The sequence below is a fragment of the Rutidosis leptorrhynchoides genome, chromosome 4 (assembly GCF_046630445.1).
Source record: "Rutidosis leptorrhynchoides isolate AG116_Rl617_1_P2 chromosome 4, CSIRO_AGI_Rlap_v1, whole genome shotgun sequence".
Classification (NCBI taxonomy): domain Eukaryota; kingdom Viridiplantae; phylum Streptophyta; class Magnoliopsida; order Asterales; family Asteraceae; genus Rutidosis; species Rutidosis leptorrhynchoides.
In genome coordinates, this window is record NC_092336.1 from 593645071 (window position 1) to 593664225 (window position 19155).

Consider the following 19155-nt stretch of genomic DNA (forward strand, 5'->3'; position numbering starts at 1 on the left):
GTGATTCACCTTTTCTTTAATCAACTACAAAACTTACTAAAACAATATGAGTATAAAAATGTAAACACTTATCTTCATCAATCTTGAAAATCTTCACAAAATTTTCTAGATCAGATAGAGATATATTTTTTGTTCCATACCCGTTCAAGAAGGAAAAGTTGTTTTCTTTTCCCCCTAAAAACTACTAAAATTTAACTCTTAAATTCAAAGGCAATATCATCTTGTTGTAAGGGTCCACAACTTATAACAACTCACATTTGGAAAATATAAATAATACTTAACAAAACATTGATATAGAATTTATAGAATTATATAAACTAAACACGTAGAAATGATCATGTATTGCTAAAGCTATTGAAAAGTACAAATTTTATGTGTTTTAGTTATTAAAAAGCATCGCTAAATGTTGGATACGTGCTCCAAAAGTAAAAGAATTCTGTTTTGGGCCAAAATAGGTCGATTGAGTTATCCTATTAAAGTTACAATTGGGATTCTAGTCCAATAAGGTTTACTTATTATTGCCCTGCCCAGCACGTTTTTATTCATATATAAATATATGATCCGATCCATTCATCTGGATGCATCTATATTCGATCTTTGAGTGTACGTGAGGAGAGTTTTGTTTTCTTCTGTTTTCTTCATACGGCATATATACCGGTGAAGCTTTTGTACTCGTTATCGATATAGTGAATTGTTTCGTGGTCGTTGCCCGTGGTTTTTTCTCCCATTAAATTGGGGGTTTCCACGTAATATCGTTTGTGTTCTTACTGCTTTCATTATATTATTTGCTTCCGCATACCGTTAATCTCAAACAAGTGGTATCTAGAGCTTTGTTACGATGGTTACCAAGTTCGACGTAGACAAGTTCGATGGCAAAATTAGTTTTGCAATATGGAAGGTACAGATGCAAGCTGTGCTCACCCATCACGGGTTCAAGAAAGCTCTTCTTGGTGTAACAAACAAACCGGCGACCATGACCGATGAAGAGTGGGCAGAGCTAGACGAAAAAGCTCTCGCCACTATTCAATTATTCTTATCTCGTGAAGTGCTTCGAGAGGTAATTCACGAGAAGACGACAGCAAGCTTATGGGTCAAGTTGGAATCTCTTTATATGACCAAAAGCCTTGCTAACAAACTTCGACTGAAAGATCGCCTATATACCATTCGGATGAAGCCGGGTACAAACATCAAGGATCACCTAGACGAATTCAATAGTATACTCATCGACTTGGAAAATCTCGAAGTCACTATAGATGACGAAGATAATGCCGTATTACTTGTCATATCATTACCTGCATCATAAAAGCACTTCAAGGAAATCAGGTTATATGGAAATCATGAAACCCTATCGTTTGATGATGTAAAGTCGGCACTGCTATCAAAACAGAAATACGATGATGATCAGGAACCCGAGAATGGTGAAGGTTTGGTGGCTAGAGGGCGTACAAGCGAACGGGGAGAAAGCAGCCGCAATAACCACAAGAAATACTGATCTCAGTCTCGAGGGAAATCACAACAAAACTAGACTTGCAAATACTGTAAGAAATCTGGCCACCTCGTTTCAGAATGCTACAAGTTGAAAAACAAGTTGGAACGAGAGGCTAGTTTGAATGGTGATAAGAAACCTGATAAATCACTAGAGGCTGCTGTTGCCCAGGTGGAGTCTGATGGTGACCTTTATTTAGCTATTGATTCAAAACGATCCATGGATGAATGGGTAGTTGACTCGGGTTGTACTTTTCACATGACACCTCATCAAGAATGGTTCTCTACGTATGAATCCATCAACGGTGGTAACGTTTACATGGGAAATCACACTATTTGTCCAGTCATTGGAAAAGGTAATATTCAAATCAAGATGTATGATGGTGTTGTGAGGACCATTACTGGAGTCCGACATGTGCCCGACCTAAAACGGAACTTAATATCCCTAAGCACCTTAGAAGCAAACAACTATAAGTATTCAGGTGAACATGGTGTTTTGAAAATATCCAAAGGGGCTTTAGTATCTATTAAAGCCATTCAAACTGATGGATTATATGTACTACAAGGTAGTACTATTGTTGGTGCAGCTACTGTTGCCACATCAAAAACCCACCTGAATGACTCTAAGCTTTGGCACTATCGCCTAGGTCATATGGGAGAGAAAGGCATGAACATCCTAGTCAAGAAGGGTCATCTCAAAAATATTTGCAATCTTGAGTTCTGTGAACACTGCGTATTTGGTAAACAAAAAAGGGTTAGCTTATCTTCAGGAATTCATAAGACCAAAGGAACGCTTGACTACATCCATTCGGACCTCTGGGGGCCTTCTCCCGTCACATCTCGAGGCGAAAAACGCTATATGCTAACCATTATTGATGACTTCTCTCGTAAGCTATGGACGTTTTTCTTGAAACAAAAGGATGAAGTATTCTCCACTTTTAAAGAGTGGAAAATCCTAATCGAAAATCAAACCAACAAGAAAATCAAGAAGTTAAGAACTGATAATGGACTTGAGTTATGTGGTGAAGACTTCAACAACTTTTGCCGTAAAGAGGGGATTGCTCGTCATCACACGCTAGTACACCGCAACAAAACGGAGTCGCTGAGAGAATGAATAGAACTGTGATGGAGAAGGTACGATGTATGCTTTCACATTCAAAACTGAACAAATCTTTTTGGGTTGAAGCTGCCATGACGGCTACGTACTTAATCAACCGCACTCCGCACAAGTCGCTTAACAGCAACATCCCAGAAGTATTGTGGTCAGGCAACTCGGTTGATTACTCTCACCTTAAAATCTTTGGATGTCCCGTGTACGTACATGTTAGCGAAGGCAAGCTCGCTCCTCGTGCTATCAAATGTGTGTTTTTAGGATACGGGACAGGTGTAAAAGGGTATCGAGTATGGTGCCCTGATCCAAAATACCGCAAGGTTATTTATAGTCGGGATGTAACTTTTAACGAAGAAGAAATCTTGAACCAGGAGAAAACTGCTACACCTTCTAAAAAATTCGACTACTACTAGTACTCCGGATAAGGTGGAGTTCGAGGTTGAAGTAGAAGATCAAGTATTCTCTCATACTGATGTTAGCACCGATACAACAACAGACCCTTAACCTCAACCCGATTACATTTTGGCTCAAGATCGTGAACGACGTCCATCAGCTAGACCTCCAAGACTGCAAGACTACGAGTGTAATTTACTTGCCTATTGCTTTGCTACTGCCACATCCATTGAAAACCGTGAAACTGCAAGTTATACTGAAGCTATTTCAAGTAATGAAAGTGATAAATGGGCTGTGGCAATGCAAGAGGAGATTGAAAGCCTTCATAAGAACGAAACTTGGGATTTGGTAAAACTTCCAAAAGGAAAACGAGCAATCAGCTGCAAGTGGTTGTTTAAAATCAAAGACGGCATACCTGAGATCGAAAATAAAAGGTATAAAGCTCGTTTTGTAGTGCTTGGGTTTGACCAACGTGAAGGTGTTGATTTCAATGAAGTATTCTCCCCAGTTGTTCGACATACATCGATTCGACTGATGGAATTTAACATCTATGTAAACAACATGTTCTTAAGTTACTTGTTCATAAAACCATTTTTATGATAGTTAAATAAAGCGGAAGCATGATAATAAGTTCATGTTTATATGTTAAACCATTTAGTTAAATTCCATATTAATATCAAGTCTTGAAATATACTTACAAATAAGAATAATGGAGAAGATTATTACCTCCTCAAGTTAATTGAGGGTGATATTGAAGAAGAAGAAGATGATGGAACCTCAAGCTATTGTGTATTAACACCACCCTTGAAGTTGGCTAGACTTTAGAACTTTAACAACCTTGTTAACTAAGCTAGAAACCCACTCTTTTGCACCCTATTTTCTGGACAGCAACAAGCTCCAAGGATGATGATGAATGAAGCCTCAAAACAATGAAACCTCAAGAGATAATACCCCAAACTTGTGCACCAACACCATATACTTTGGTTAGGATTTAAAGACACTAGAATTAGCTTGCAAAAAAAAGAAATTGAACCCCTCTTCCCCTTAGAAAAGTCACGGCAGCAGCAAGCAGAAATATATGCTGTGCAGAATTTTTTTTTTTGCAAGTAGAAGATGTGTTTTGCATGTGTGTTGAAGTCCCAAGAGAGCTAGGCATGGGTATGTGAATATATTGGAAACCAAGTAGTCAAAAGCATGAGTTTATTAACCCAATATCCCCATCTCCCATGCCATATTCATTTGTTTTATAAAATAGTTTTTTTTTTACAAAACTAATTTTATAAAACCCTTCTCTTATATAAACTTCCATGACATTATTATTAATTATGTACATTTTTATTTATAAAACCAATTTTATAAAATGTAACATAACTAAATTAATTATTTAACCTATAAATAATTAAATCCATATAATATGAATTATTCCATAATTCATATATATATATACATGTACACATCAAGTAGAATTTCAGAAAACCACTTTTCTTAAAGTTCAAGTGTCGTGTATTTGATCAATGATTCAATCGTTAAAATCAAATACGAATAAGGTGTCGGTAAGCTTGTTATTGGGTATGACCCGACTTGGATCAAAACATATTAGCCACGTTAATTTAATATGTCTCTCGGGCATATGAAATACCTTCAATCTCCCACTTGCACGAGAAACATAAGAAATTAATGCAAGTGATGGATACAGCCTAACACACCGTCCATCACCCCTAATATGTTATGACTTTGTGCCATTCAATAACATCATCCCTTTCAAGTTCCCATCTCGAATATGATTAGGTGAATCTTTCATTATTTCCTTTCGTCCTAGATGTCATGTTAAATCCAAGAGATACAGAGTGATCACTCTCTTATAGATTTAACTTTTCAGGCCTTAGACATCTGACTCTCAACGAATAAGAGGGACAAATTCCATCTTGACTACATACGTCCTAGATATACACTTTGTAATATACCTGAGTTCTTCCTTATGTACTACCATGTTTCAGAATAGCGAAGGAAAGAATCAAGGCACAGTACTTGGTGAATATCCGAACCCAATATGTATCTCAGGTCAGAGGATACAATGATATTCGCCTTTACTCAAGATTACATGTGATCAACCACGAAGGCTCTATACAGTAATTCTTGAGAGCGGGTCTTCCAATGTTTGTTTCCCACAAATATCTATGAACCTTGGTTGCAACCTTGCCCCACATTCAACCTATGAATGTATACCAATCCGAGTTCATAATAGTCTAAACATCACACTTGTTCCCACAAATGTGATCGACTACGGAAATTTAGAATAATTGCTTATTCATGGATGAAATATGCAAAATAGGAACATAACTCAAATAAATTAACACCATAGTTATATTAATGAGTTTGAATAATTTCGTTCCGGTACAATACATAAAATAGATCATATCCAATCACTAGAATATCGAAGCCCTAATGCACAAACATGTCCTTCATGTTTTGGCCCATGTAAAAGCTTCGTGAGTGGATCCGCAACATTATGATCTGTATGAACTTTGCGAATACATATCTTTCCTTTTTCAACTTCATCCCTTATGTAGTTGAATCTCCGCTCAATGTGACGAGTCTTTTGATGGGCACGAGGTTCCTTGATTTGAGCAATCGCACCCTCGTTGTCACAAAAGATCTCAAGAGGGTCCTGAATGGAAGGGACTACTCCTAAGTCGTTGATGAATTTCTTCATCCATGCAGCTTCCTGTGCTGCCAATGAGGCGGCAATGTACTCCGACTCTGTAGTGGATAACGCAACAACCTCCTGTTTCGAACTCTTCCAAGAGACCGCACCTCCATTTAATGTAAATACATAACCGGATTGTGATCGAGAATCATCTCGATCAGTTTGGAAGCTCGCGTCCACGTAACCTTTTACAGCGAGTTCCTCCTCACCAGATCCGTATATTAGAAACATATCCTTAGTCCTTCTAAGGTATTTCAATATACTTTTAACAGCAATCCAATGACTGTTTCCTGGGTTGTTCTGGTATCTACTTGTCAAGCTTAGAGCGCATGACACATCCGGTCTAGTACATATCATTGCATACATGATAGACCCAATAGCAGATGCGTATGGGACTTTCTTCATTCTCTCTTGTTCATCTTTCGTGGCAGGACACTGAGATGAACTGAGAACGGTTCCCTTTTGAATAGGTACCAAACCTCTCTTAGAGTTTTCCATCTTGAACCTTTTCAAGATTTTATCAATGTATGTACTTTGACTTAAACCTATCAATCTCTTGGATCTATTCCTATAGATCCCTATCCCCAATATGTATTGTGCATCTCCAAGATCCTTAATGGAGAAGCAACTCTTTAGCCAAGTTTTGACTCCTTGCATTGTGGTAATATCATTCCCAAATAATAATATATCATCCACATATAGCACAAGGAACATGATAGTGCTCCCACTAGCTTTCTTATATACACAAGCTTCATCACCATTTTTAATGAAGCCAAATTTCTTGGCTTCCTCATTAAAACGATGATTCCACATTCTAGATGCTTGTTTCAATCCGTAGATTGACTTCTTTAACTTGCATACCCTTTTAGGATATTTTGGATCAACAAAACCTTCAGGCTGAACCATATAGACATCTTCCATAAGATATCCATTTAGGAAAGCGGTTTTGACATCCATTTGCCATATTTCATAGTCGTAGTGAGCAGCAATGGCAAATAATATCCTAATAGACTTTAGCATTGCCACTGGCGAGAAAGTTTCATCATAATCAACCCCTTGAGTTTGAGTGAAACCTTTTGCTACAAGTCTAGCTTTATATGTATCCAAGTTTCCATGTATGTCGGTTTTCTTCTTGAAAAGCCATTTGCAATCAACTAGCTTAGAGCTAGGAGGTTGCTCAACAAGTTCCCATACTTGGTTTTCATACATGGATTGCATCTCGGCGTTCATGGCATCCTGCCATTTATCTTTATCAATCCTTGATAAAGCATCTTCGTAGTTTGTCGGTTCATCCAAATCAACCGTATAGCAACCATCCACGAGAAACCCATATCTCTCGGGAGGATTACTAATCCTACTAGATCTTCGAACGTCTTGTGTACCTTGATCATCCATTTGATCATTATCAACATTTTCATGTTGAGTGCTAGTGTCAACCAATTGTGTATCATCTATTTGATCTTGAACCTCTTCAAGATCTATCTTCCTTTCACTATTTCCTTCCATTAGGAACTTAGTTTCAAGGAATTCCGCCTTCCGAGCAACAAATACATTTTGTTCAGATGGATCATAGAAATAGTATCCCATATCATCCTTGGGATATCCTATGAAGATACACTTCGTGGATCGAGCATTCAACTTATTAGGGACGTAACGCTTAGGATAAGCTTCACATCCCCATACCTTTAAGTATGATAGAGAAGGAGGTTTTCCAAACCACATCTCGTGAGGAGTTTGTTCCACTTTCTTGGTTGGGGCCATATTTAAAATACGAGCCGCGGAGCTTAGACAATAACCCCAAAATGATAGAGGTAACGAGCTTCTTGCCATCATAGATCGAACCATATCCATTAGGGTTCGGTTCCTCCTTTCGGAAACTCCATTAAGTTGGGGTGTTCCGGGTGGAGTAAGTTGTGAGATAATCCCACAACTCCTAAGATGATCTTGGAAAGCATCGCTTAGGTATTCACCTCCTCTATCGGTACGAAGTACCTTAATTGTCTTATTGAGTTGATTTTGTACTTCGTTTTGATATTCTTTGAATGCTTCAAACGTTTCGTCCTTGTGTCTTAATAAGTAGACATATCCGAAACGACTAAAGTCATCAATAAAAGTAACGAAGTATCTTTCACCATTCCTAGTCATGGGCTTAAAAGGTCCACATACATCCGAATGTATTAATCCCAATAAGTCTTTAGCCCTTTCATAGGTCCCTTTGAAAGGTGCTTTAGTCATCTTGCCTTGTAAACAAGATTCACATACATCAAACGAATCCATTTCATTTGATTTCAAAAGTCCATTCTTTTGAAGTGTATGCATTCGGTTCTTGTTTATGTGACCAAGGCGACAATGCCATAAGTAGGAATCACTCAAATCCCTTTTGAGTTTCTTGGTGCTTGCATGGTATATTGAGCTACTAGATAATGTGTCATCATGAACCAATTCATAAATTCCATTTGAAGGTGAAGCCTTGAAATAGAATATATTATCTAAATAAATGTGGATATCATCATTAACAAAATTAGGATTAAAACCACATTGTTTCAAACGAGAAACAGAAATAATGTTTCGACATAAGTCGGGTGCATACAAAACATCATTCAAAATAAGTTCCAAGCCACTTGGAAGTTTTAACACAAAGTCTCCTTGAGCTTTCACTTGCACTTTAGCTCCATTCCCCATGAAGAGACTTGATGTTCCCGTTTGCTTGTTACTTCTTTTGAACCCCTGCAAGGAATTGCAAATATGAGTTCCACATCCCGTGTCTAATACCCATGTATTAGAAGAAGCAATACTAAGCTCTATATATACCATATATATATTACCTGAGGTTTGCCCCGCATCCCTCTTCTCCTTCAACTCCTTAAGGTAGACCGGACAGTTTCGTTTCCAATGACCCATCTCACCGCAACCGAAACATGGGTCTTCCTTGGGATTTGCCTTCTCGGCTACCTTTTGCTTCTTAGCCTTGTTGATGGTTGGGGTAACCATCTTCCCTTTCCCTTTGCCTTGATAGGCGGGTCCTTTTCTCTTAGCCACCTTTGGCTTAGAGGTCTTACTTTTGGACCCACCTTGATCGATTGCTAACACGGGTAAAGCCCTTTTACCCATGCTAGTTTCCGCCGTTCTAAGCATACCGTGAAGCTCACCTATGCTCTTATCCATCCCATTCATATTGTAATTAATTACAAATTGATCAAACCTTTTTGATAGGGAGTTAAGGATAAGATCGGTGGCTAACTCATTGGATATGTTTAGGTTAAGTCGGTTAGCACGATCGATAAGGCTTTTCATCTTGAGTACATAAGATGAAACCGATTGGGTATCGTCCATACGACAAGCATGTAGCGCCCGAACCGTTTCGAAGCGCTCGACACGTGCTTGTTGGAGGAACATCTCCTTCAATTGCGTTATCATGTCGTATGCACTATGGTGCTCGAAATCCTTTTGGAGTTCGGGTATCATAGTCCCAAGCATTAAGCATGAGACTTGAAGGGAGTCGTGGCAATACTTATCGTAAGAGGCCATTGCCTCCACATCATTCTCATCCGGTTGATCGGGAATGGGGTCCTCAAGCACATACATTTTATCCTCTTGTTTGAGGACAATCCGAAGATTGCGGAACCAATCCATAAAGTTTGTATGGTTGAGTTTGTCTTTCTCTAAGAGAGACCTTAATGATAGGTGGTTCAGGTTAAGTGGTGTGTTTGGAATGTTGTTGTTGTTATTGGCGGCCATCTACAAAATTAACAAAGTTCGTTTAAGTATCGATTTTAATTTAACATTCAATACCCTTTTAAATTTTAATTGACTTATTAAATATTAGAATCCAACGGTAAATCAAATTTCGGTTAGGTGACCTTTATCCCGTTATTTGATTTAGCTAGGTAGTCATTATATGACAATTGCAATCCTTTTGCAACTTCTAAGTTATGGGATCATGCAATCCTTTTGCATGGCATATTTATCCCATCAACGCCTATTTGTTCATCATGCTTCGGTGACCCTAAGTTCATGATTCCCAAATCAAGTCGTCCTACTTGTGTAAACATGTAGACTTAACATACAAGTGGTTAGGTGACCTTTATCCCACATGTATGCGAAGTGTACCTTATTCATATTAGTTCGCTCATGACGGTTAGGTGACCTTTATCCCATCAAGAGTTTCCTAATACGTCTAAGTGTTTCCACAAAAGGATGGCGTTTAACTTGTTTGCCTTGTTAATAAGGGATTTTAAGTTTTCATTAATTCTAGTTTGAGAAAACTTTTGCACCATACACCAACATGCATTTAGTGTATGGTTTATTTGAAAATCCATTTTCATGTTATGTAATAAAGCCAATTTTATTACTTTGATATAAACCATTTTATATGTATGATCCTTATCATGTTCTTAATAACCGATTATTAATGTCCTTTTAGCCGTTTTTAATTTAACCATTTAAATTGACGTTTTGCATGTCTTTAATAATGTCAATTTTAACCAATTTAAATTGCCATTTTAGTTTGTTGTTAACTTGTGTGATTAACTTGTAGCATACAAACATACAATCCACATAATCATACAAAACAACCACGCATGCAAATTCATATGTTCACAATCAAGCCATTTTTGGTAGACATTTGTTTAGCCGAAAACAAATGCCACCGGTTAAGGGTAATAACACAAAGTAGGTGATTTTAAAATCTCCCACTTAATCTTGCATCCAAATGCTTCTTGTGTTCTTCAAGTCTTCATCATCTTCATCATTTTACAAAATATATCCTAATACATTTTGTCTAGAAAATGAAATACAACCTAATCTATTTTACATGCCAAATATAAAATAAATTACATAACCAAAATAATATTATTACAAACCAATTGAATAAATATTATTACAAACCAAATGAATGAATAATAAATCAACCAAACAAACATTCATTCAAACACAAGGTCTTGGCTATGATTGTGAACAACAACATACAACTAAATATGAAAAAATGGAAGCACCCAAAACCCATTTTGGGTCTCCAAATTTTCGGCCTAACCATAAACCCACCCAAAATTTATAATTTTTGCATGTTAATAGAATGCAAAGTTGGTGGGTTTTAAAGACCATAAATAAGAAGCATATTTCATAGACTTCGGCTCTAGATACCATTGATGGAATTTAACATCTATGTAAACAACATGTTCTTAAGTTACTTGTTCATAAAACCATTTTTATGATAGTTAAATAAAGCGGAAGCATGATAATAAGTTCATGTTTATATGTTAAACCATTTAGTTAAATTCCATATTAATATCAAGTCTTGAAATATACTTACAAATAAGAATAATGGAGAAGATTATTACCTCCTCAAGTTAATTGAGGGTGATATTGAAGAAGAAGAAGATGATGGAACCTCAAGCTATTGTGTATTAACACCACCCTTGAAGTTGGCTAGACTTTAGAACTTTAACAACCTTGTTAACTAAGCTAGAAACCCACTCTTTTGCACCCTATTTTCTGGACAGCAACAAGCTCCAAGGATGATGATGAATGAAGCCTCAAAACAATGAAACCTCAAGAGATAATACCCCAAACTTGTGCACCAACACCATATACTTTGGTTAGGATTTAAAGACACTAGAATTAGCTTGCAAAAAAAAGAAATTGAACCCCTCTTCCCCTTAGAAAAGTCACGGCAGCAGCAAGCAGAAATATATGCTGTGCAGAATTTTTTTTTTGCAAGTAGAAGATGTGTTTTGCATGTGTGTTGAAGTCCCAAGAGAGCTAGGCATGGGTATGTGAATATATTGGAAACCAAGTAGTCAAAAGCATGAGTTTATTAACCCAATATCCCCATCTCCCATGCCATATTCATTTGTTTTATAAAATAGTTTTTTTTTTACAAAACTAATTTTATAAAACCCTTCTCTTATATAAACTTCCATGACATTATTATTAATTATGTACATTTTTATTTATAAAACCAATTTTATAAAATGTAACATAACTAAATTAATTATTTAACCTATAAATAATTAAATCCATATAATATGAATTATTCCATAATTCATATATATATATACATGTACACATCAAGTAGAATTTCAGAAAACCACTTTTCTTAAAGTTCAAGTGTCGTGTATTTGATCAATGATTCAATCGTTAAAATCAAATACGAATAATGTGTCGGTAAGCTTGTTATTGGGTATGACCCGACTTGGATCAAAACATATTAGCCACGTTAATTTAATATGTCTCTCGGGCATATGAAATACCTTCAATGACTATTGCTTTCTATAGTTGCTTTGAAAGACTTGGAGTTAGAGCAAATGGACGTGAAAACCGCTTTTCTTCACGGCCACCTTGAAGAAGAAATATACATCCGACAACCTGAGGGTTTTGAAGTTACTGGTAAGGAGCATCATGTCTGCAAATTGAAGAAGTCTTTATACGGCTTAAAACAATCACCACGTCAATGGTATAAAAGGTTTGATTCTTTTATGATTGGTCACGGCTATGAGCGATGTAATTATGATGAATGTGTTTACTTTAAGAAGTGTTCTGATGGTTCATTTATCTACCTCCTCCTATATGTAGACGATATGCTTATTGCGGCCCCTAGTACTAGTCAAGTAAAAGAATTAAAGGGTTTGCTCAGTAGTGAATTCGACATGAAGGATCTAGGGCCTGCAAAATGGATTCTAGGTATGGATATACACCGTGATCGCATGGTAAGCAAGCTCACCTTATCACAAACTGACTACATTAACAAAGTATTAGAAATGTTCAACATGAGCAATTGTAAACCAGTTCTTACTCCGATTTCTCCTCACTTCAAGCTGTCATCAGATCAATGCCCTACATCGAAAGAAGACAAAGAACGTATGTCACTCGTTCCATATTCAAGTGCAGTTGGCAGCCTAATGTACGCCATGGTGTGTACGCGACCCGATTTGGCTCACGCTGTTAACATTGTGAGTAGATATATGCATAATCCAGGTAAGGCTCATTGGGAGGTAGTGAAATGGATTTTTCGGTTCTTGAAAGGATCAAGCAATATTGGATTATCCTTCGAGAAAGGCCGAGCATGTCAAAGTGGCATCAAGGGATATGTTGATTCGGACTATGGTGATCTAGATAAAAGAAAATGTCTATCTTCATATATATTCTCGCATTGTGGAGCTGCTATAAGTTGGTACTCATCTTTGCAAGCGATAGCTGCTTTATCAACCACGGAAGCGGAATATATTTCAACCACCGAAGGAGTAAAAGAAGCTATATGGCTTCGAGGAATGGTGAATGAGCTCGGAATAGTTCAAGAGGTGCTAGTTGTGTACTGCGACAATCAAAGCGCCATACATTTAACCAAAAATAATAAGTTCCATTCCAAGACAAAGCATATAGAGATAAGGCATCATTTTGTGCGTGGCATTGTTGAAAAAGGAGAAGTGACAGTTGCTAAAGTTCACACTGATGACAACCCTGCAGATATGCTAACTAAAGTTCTTCCACCTGCTAAGTTCAACCATTGCTTGAACTTAGTTGGTGTCATTAGCGTCTAATACCCTTCGGGGTGCGGCAACGACTACTATGGCATGAATAACTTTTGGTTCAAGGTGGAGATTGTTGGATACGTGCTCCAAAAGTAAAGAAATTCTGTTTTGGGCCAAAATAGGCCGATTGAGTTATCCTATTAAAGTTACAATTGGAATTCTAGTCCAATAAGGTTTACTTATTATTGCCCTGCCCAGCACGTTTTTATTCATATATAAATATATGATCCGATCCATTCATCTGGATGCATCTATATTCGATCTTTGAGTGTACGTGAGGAGAATTTTGTTTTCTTCTGTTTTCTTCATACGGCATATATACCGGTGAAGCTTTTGTACTCGTTATCGATATAGTGAATTGTTTCGTGGTCGTTGCCCGTGGTTTTTCCTCCCATTAAATTGGGGGTTTCCACGTAATATGGTTTATGTTCTTACTGCTTTCATTATATTATTTGCTTCCGCATACCGTTAATCTCAAACACTAAACAAATTGTATATGTTATACAATACATCATCTTTGGTAGTACCACAAGTTGAATCCCACCTCATACCACTCAAGTCACAGTTTTGGTGGTAGGAATATTAGTGTTATATGAATCACTCTCTTTTTCTAAAAGAATTTTTCTACAAAAATTAAACTATGATTTGTAAATTTTTACATTTCATATTCTATAAGAAAAACTTTCTTCTATTTTCATTGTTATTTCAGATACGAAGGGTTTTTCAATATAATATAAAATGCGGTACAAATCCATTTTCTTACAAAAACGAGAAACATATATCTAAAGATGAATCTTTTATCAATAAATGAAAGAACCAAACAAAGTAAACGTTCAAATCCGCTTAGACCATTTCACACATCACTAAACTTCCACACATAACTAACTGTCACATCCACGTCACTTCAGCAACTCGTGAAACTTTCTTTCATGACTGAATGAGAACTGAATCCTTGTCATCCATGACAGACTTCAATCAAATAATAAAAGACGAATACTCATTATACTAATTAACTAAACCGGTGTACGAATAATAATTTTATACGTACAACACATTCATTCATTTCGTTCTCAAACATGTTATAGGAGCAAGAATTTCGTTGAAGTCTAACAAGGACACCCGCGGTGCTATTAATGTCCTCAAGCACTAAAATGAAAACCGTAGTGAGGGCAAATACATGCCGAATGGATGACAATGATGAGAATGATCTTATCTACATGTATTCATGGTTATAAATGCAAATTCAGAAGAAGAAAAATAGGCTGGTAAGAATATATGCTGTAATACGAATGGATGACAATCTTATCTACTCATATATAATCGGGGTTATAAATGCAAATTCGGGTGAATAAAAATAGGCCGGTAAGAACATATGTTGAAATACGAAGGGTGTAAAATGAAAATACTCGGGTATGTCTGAAGGAGTAGAATCTGGTATGGTGTCGTTTAGTCCCCACTGTTATACATTCAGCTTCTACAATACTACACTGTCATCTTTTCACTTTCTCGATCAAGTGAAATTAAAAAAGGAAAATGCAACAAGTTTACTTTATTACTCCGTATGAATTATTATCATTATTATCAATAAATAAATAATAAGAATTTAAATTAATTAACTAGAGTTAGGTTTTCCTCCTCCGCCGCCGCTGTCGTCGATGTCTTCATCGCCATCTCCGATAAATTCAACACCGTCTCCGCCGCAAATCAACGTCACTAGACCTCCGGTAACCACATTGCCTCTATTTCCACCGCCGGATGCAGGTCCTGTAATTGTGTCGGAGCCTAATCCCTCGCCACCGCATGCTCAAAATAGATCTAATAGTAGTAACCCTACGTTAGTTGCGCTTGGTGTTGGTATAGGTATTGGCGGTGCGATTGTGCTTGTTTTTGTAGGTTTATTTGTTGTTTGGTATAAACGACGAAAACGACGTCGTCATGCGTTGGCAGATGTTCCGTTAGGGTTTATAAAAGGTTAGTTGTTTTATGTTGTTGTATTTTAGATAGATGATGATCATTTTATTGCTGCTTATTATTATTATTATTATTATTGTTAATTAAATAATTAATAGTGAAAAAAACAAATCTGGACTTACGTTGAATAATCAAGCCATACAGTTTGACTGAGCTTGACGAAATGAATTTGAACTTGCTTATTGAATTTCAAAATTTCATAATAATACTTTGCTGTTACTTGCTTTCTGTAGATGGCTATGAAGCTGCACCTCAAAACTGGCAACATAATACTCCTCCATCAAAGCAAAATAAGAACAGCTTGCCATCAAAGCCCAATAATTCTCCAGGAAATGCATCTAATTTACAGTTATCGTCGTTGGGTTCTTCAGCTCCCCCAGCAGCAAACTCAACAAGCAGTACAGGATCTGAAAAGCCAAATTCACAATCAACAAGCATGGGCTATGGAAATGGCAAGACAATATTCACATATGAAGATTTAGAAGCTGCAACAGAAGGTTTCTCAGATGCTAATCTTCTTGGTCAAGGTGGTTTTGGGTATGTCCATAAAGGAGTTCTTCCAAGTGGGGAAAAAGTTGCCATTAAACAGCTGAAAGTTGGAAGTGGTCAAGGGGAACGTGAATTTCAGGCCGAGGTTGCTACTATTAGTCGTGTTCATCACAAACATCTCGTTTCACTTGTTGGATATTGCACTTCTGGGCTTCAGAGGATGCTTGTGTATGAGTTTGTCTCGAACAACACCTTGGAGTTCCATTTACATGGTTAGTGAAATTTTGTTCTATCAACACATTTACTTCAAAAAACATGTTTAAACGAACAACAATGCAGCCTGATAAGCAACAAATTGTATCTGAAACTTTGACATGGCAGTAAACGGAAGCCATCTTCTAAATTGGAATATGAGGATGAAAATTGCTCTAGGATCTGCAAAAGGATTGGCATATTTGCACGAGGACTGTGAGTTTTCAATTAAATTCTGTATGTGTATGATGGAATTAGTTAGTACTTAGTCTATATATGAATGTTGGAACTGATGTACGTTGCAGGTCAACCCAAGATCATACATCGGGATATCAAGTCTGCAAATATACTTCTTGACAACAATTTTGAGCCAAAGGTAGAATTTGATTGCACCATAACTTAAGCTGAAATAGCTAAACATATGAATAGATGTGATCAAATATTCCGGATTCCTAATATGCATAGATATGACTCAGAATGTTCGAGCTAGTCACCATTTATCTATCATCAAATATCACCTTATTTCAACTATCAAGTTCGTTTATTTAGGTTGCAGATTTTGGACTTGCACGATTTACTTCTGATACAGAATCTCATGTGTCAACCCGTGTGATGGGAACTTTCGGGTCAGATATTCTCTCATTTTTCCATGTCAATATATATTACTCACATCTTCTGTATATGACTATATGCCCAGGGCACCCTTCCCATTTTTCTTGCTATTATTATGTAATATGTAATATGTAATGTAATGTAATGTAATAGTATTAATATACACCAAATTTTTATGAAGACTTTTTTTTTTTTTTTTTTTTTTTTTTTTTTGCAGTTATCTAGCTCCAGAATATGCTCTTACTGGGAAGTTAACGGAGAAATCAGATGTATTCTCTTTTGGTGTCATGCTTCTTGAGTTGATTACTGGACGCCGCCCAATTGATAAAGCTCAGTTTTTGGATGATAATATTGTTGACTGGGTAAGTTATATATATAAGCAAGATCTCAAATTTCTTTTGCATTTTGGAATTTGTGTGTGTTGTATTTGAATTATAATTTTCCAAGATATATTATGCTTGAAAAATATGCCTTCATGTCAGCCTTGAATTCCCTTATATCACTGCAACATTCTTCCTTAGCAGTATTATCGTACAGTTTTTACGCATCTTCTTGTTGCAACAGGGCCGTCTCATTAGTTTATAAGGCCCTGTGCGAGACTTAAAAGTGGGCCCTTGTAAACGTAAAAAAAAGGGCCCTTAGGTCTTTAATATATTATATTAGTCTCATAAATATTAAATTATTTAAGCTCAATTATTATTATTATTTAGCTCAAAATAAAATAAGTATTCGATCTGATTTCAATAAAACAAGTATGTATTATGGAATTTTTCCAAAAATTTGGGCCCTTCCAAAATTTTAGGCCCTGTGCGATTATCTTTCTTGCACATTCTCTAAGACGCCCCTGTGTTGCAATATTAGTCAATGGTTATGATACATTTTACAGAAACCATTACTAAAACATTTGGTTTCAACTTTCAACGTTGACCTTCAAAAAGTTTGCACTCTGTTGAGCATAAATATTCTTTAAAGATATGAACCAACCTTACCAAAGAGGTCACTAAACCTTAATAGGGTGTTGGCGGGGCACCGGTTTTCAAATATAACTTTCTAGATTATCTTTTGAAGATGGGCTTAGATTAGGTTTAAAGCTTACATAACATGCAAAAGGTAATACATTTGTTGGCAACAATTATAGGCAAGGCCATTGCTGACTCAAGCATTGGAGGATGGGAACTTTAGCACACTGGTCGATGCAAGGTTGCAGAATAATTACGACTCTACTGAAATGTCTCGGTTGATTTATTGTGCTGCTGTCTCTGTACGCCATTTGGCCAGACGAAGACCATCAATGAGCCAAGTACTTTCTTCAAACCTTTCTTATATCACCTATTTTATTAATGGACTTGAATAGTAGATATGAAAAGAGTTACACTTATGCTTAAATGGGTGCAGATAGCTAGAGCCTTAGAAGGAAACCTGGCACTTGAGGATTTGAATGAGGCAATCAAACCTGGACATGGCAAGCTAAATGGTTCTTATGAAAGTTCAGATTTTGATACTGCCCAGTACAGAGAAGAGCTCAGGAAATTCCAAAAAATGGCATTTGAAAGCCAAAACAACTCAAGCGGGTGGAGTGCGCCGACCAGCAATTTTGGTCAACAGGCGTCTGGATCTAGCAGTGGGGGACTAAGTACAATACATGACCCGGGCTCGAGTGATGGAATTCAGCAGATACCGATCGATTGAGAAGGACCTAATTGTAGGTATATAAAGATAAAGATAATGAAGTGAAGGGTAAAAAAGAGTCAAAATTTCTAACAACGTTACATCCATTTGATAGGATTCTTTGAAGATTTTGTTTATATAGATTTTATGATCATTGTACAGATATATTTAAGTCATGTTTATGGTTTGATTTGTTTGTTTATTTAGTAAAGTAGGGAACAAAAGGCTTTCGTGTGTTATTGTGGAATGTTTTTTTTAGTTTTAACGTTTCATGGGTGTAGACTACATAGCCACCTTTTGTTTGATTAACACGACTACTTGTCTATTTGCGTACGTTAGTACTATAATTTCCAAAAATAAAAATAAAAAATTCAACGGCGATTTTTCGGCATTAGTAGATCATTTATTTCAACGACCTTAATCATTTGCACGTATCACACACGTTCGGGCGGAAACCCCAATCCGATCGACGTACCCGGGAACACATCCATTCGGGCAGTGTCCTGGGTAGAGGTTCGTGAACGAATTCTACTAAAACCTCCCTATAGGGTCAATATATACCATCATTATTGGTGTTCAAAAATTGATTAAGAAAATCATATCATCCTTAAAGATCGAACCCATGACCTCTCCCTATTCCATGACACAAGCTTCAAAATCTCTCAAAAATAAATTTTGGATAGCTTCCCGTAGCAAATCTTATAATTATAATTATGAACCGAAACATTGGCAAACGGAAATGGTAAAATGTCCAAAGAGACGTTAGCGGCTTTTGACTATATGATGACGAGTATGGCTGAGGAAAGCGTACCGGTTAATCTCGTGAGATCCCGGTACGTCACTTAAAAATAAATACCAACAAAAGAGGAAGAAAAAATTGGTTGAAAGCGCCGAGATAGATGAATTTGGCATTTTCTTCAAAGACATTTGAGCTCATG

The 19155-nt window shown here is 36.7% G+C and overlaps 1 protein-coding gene across 1 annotated transcript; it reads left to right on the forward strand.

Annotated features, from left to right (window-relative positions):
- Positions 1–14745: 14745 nt before the first annotated feature.
- On the forward strand, positions 14746–18489 carry LOC139845620 (proline-rich receptor-like protein kinase PERK15). The gene is made up of 8 exons (XM_071835882.1): positions 14746–15196; positions 15430–15957; positions 16067–16153; positions 16243–16313; positions 16487–16563; positions 16767–16911; positions 17688–17849; positions 17945–18489. Exons 1-8 carry the CDS (start codon positions 14881–14883, stop codon positions 18236–18238), a joined length of 1680 nt encoding a protein of 559 aa, XP_071691983.1. The 5' UTR covers positions 14746–14880; the 3' UTR covers positions 18239–18489.
- Positions 18490–19155: the final 666 nt, after the last annotated feature.

What these genes read in the sequence shown, in the direction of transcription:
- LOC139845620 (XM_071835882.1), top strand. Translation starts at nt 14,881, where the DNA reads ATGTCTTCATCGCCATCTCCGATAAATTCAACACCGTCTCCGCCGCAA. An exon ending in CTTGGAGTTCCATTTACATG is followed by an intron (nt 15,958 to 16,066) that starts GTTAGTGAAATT and finishes TTGACATGGCAG; the next exon opens with TAAACGGAAGCCATCTTCTA. An exon ending in CGTGTGATGGGAACTTTCGG is followed by an intron (nt 16,564 to 16,766) that starts GTCAGATATTCT and finishes TTTTTTTTGCAG; the next exon opens with TTATCTAGCTCCAGAATATG.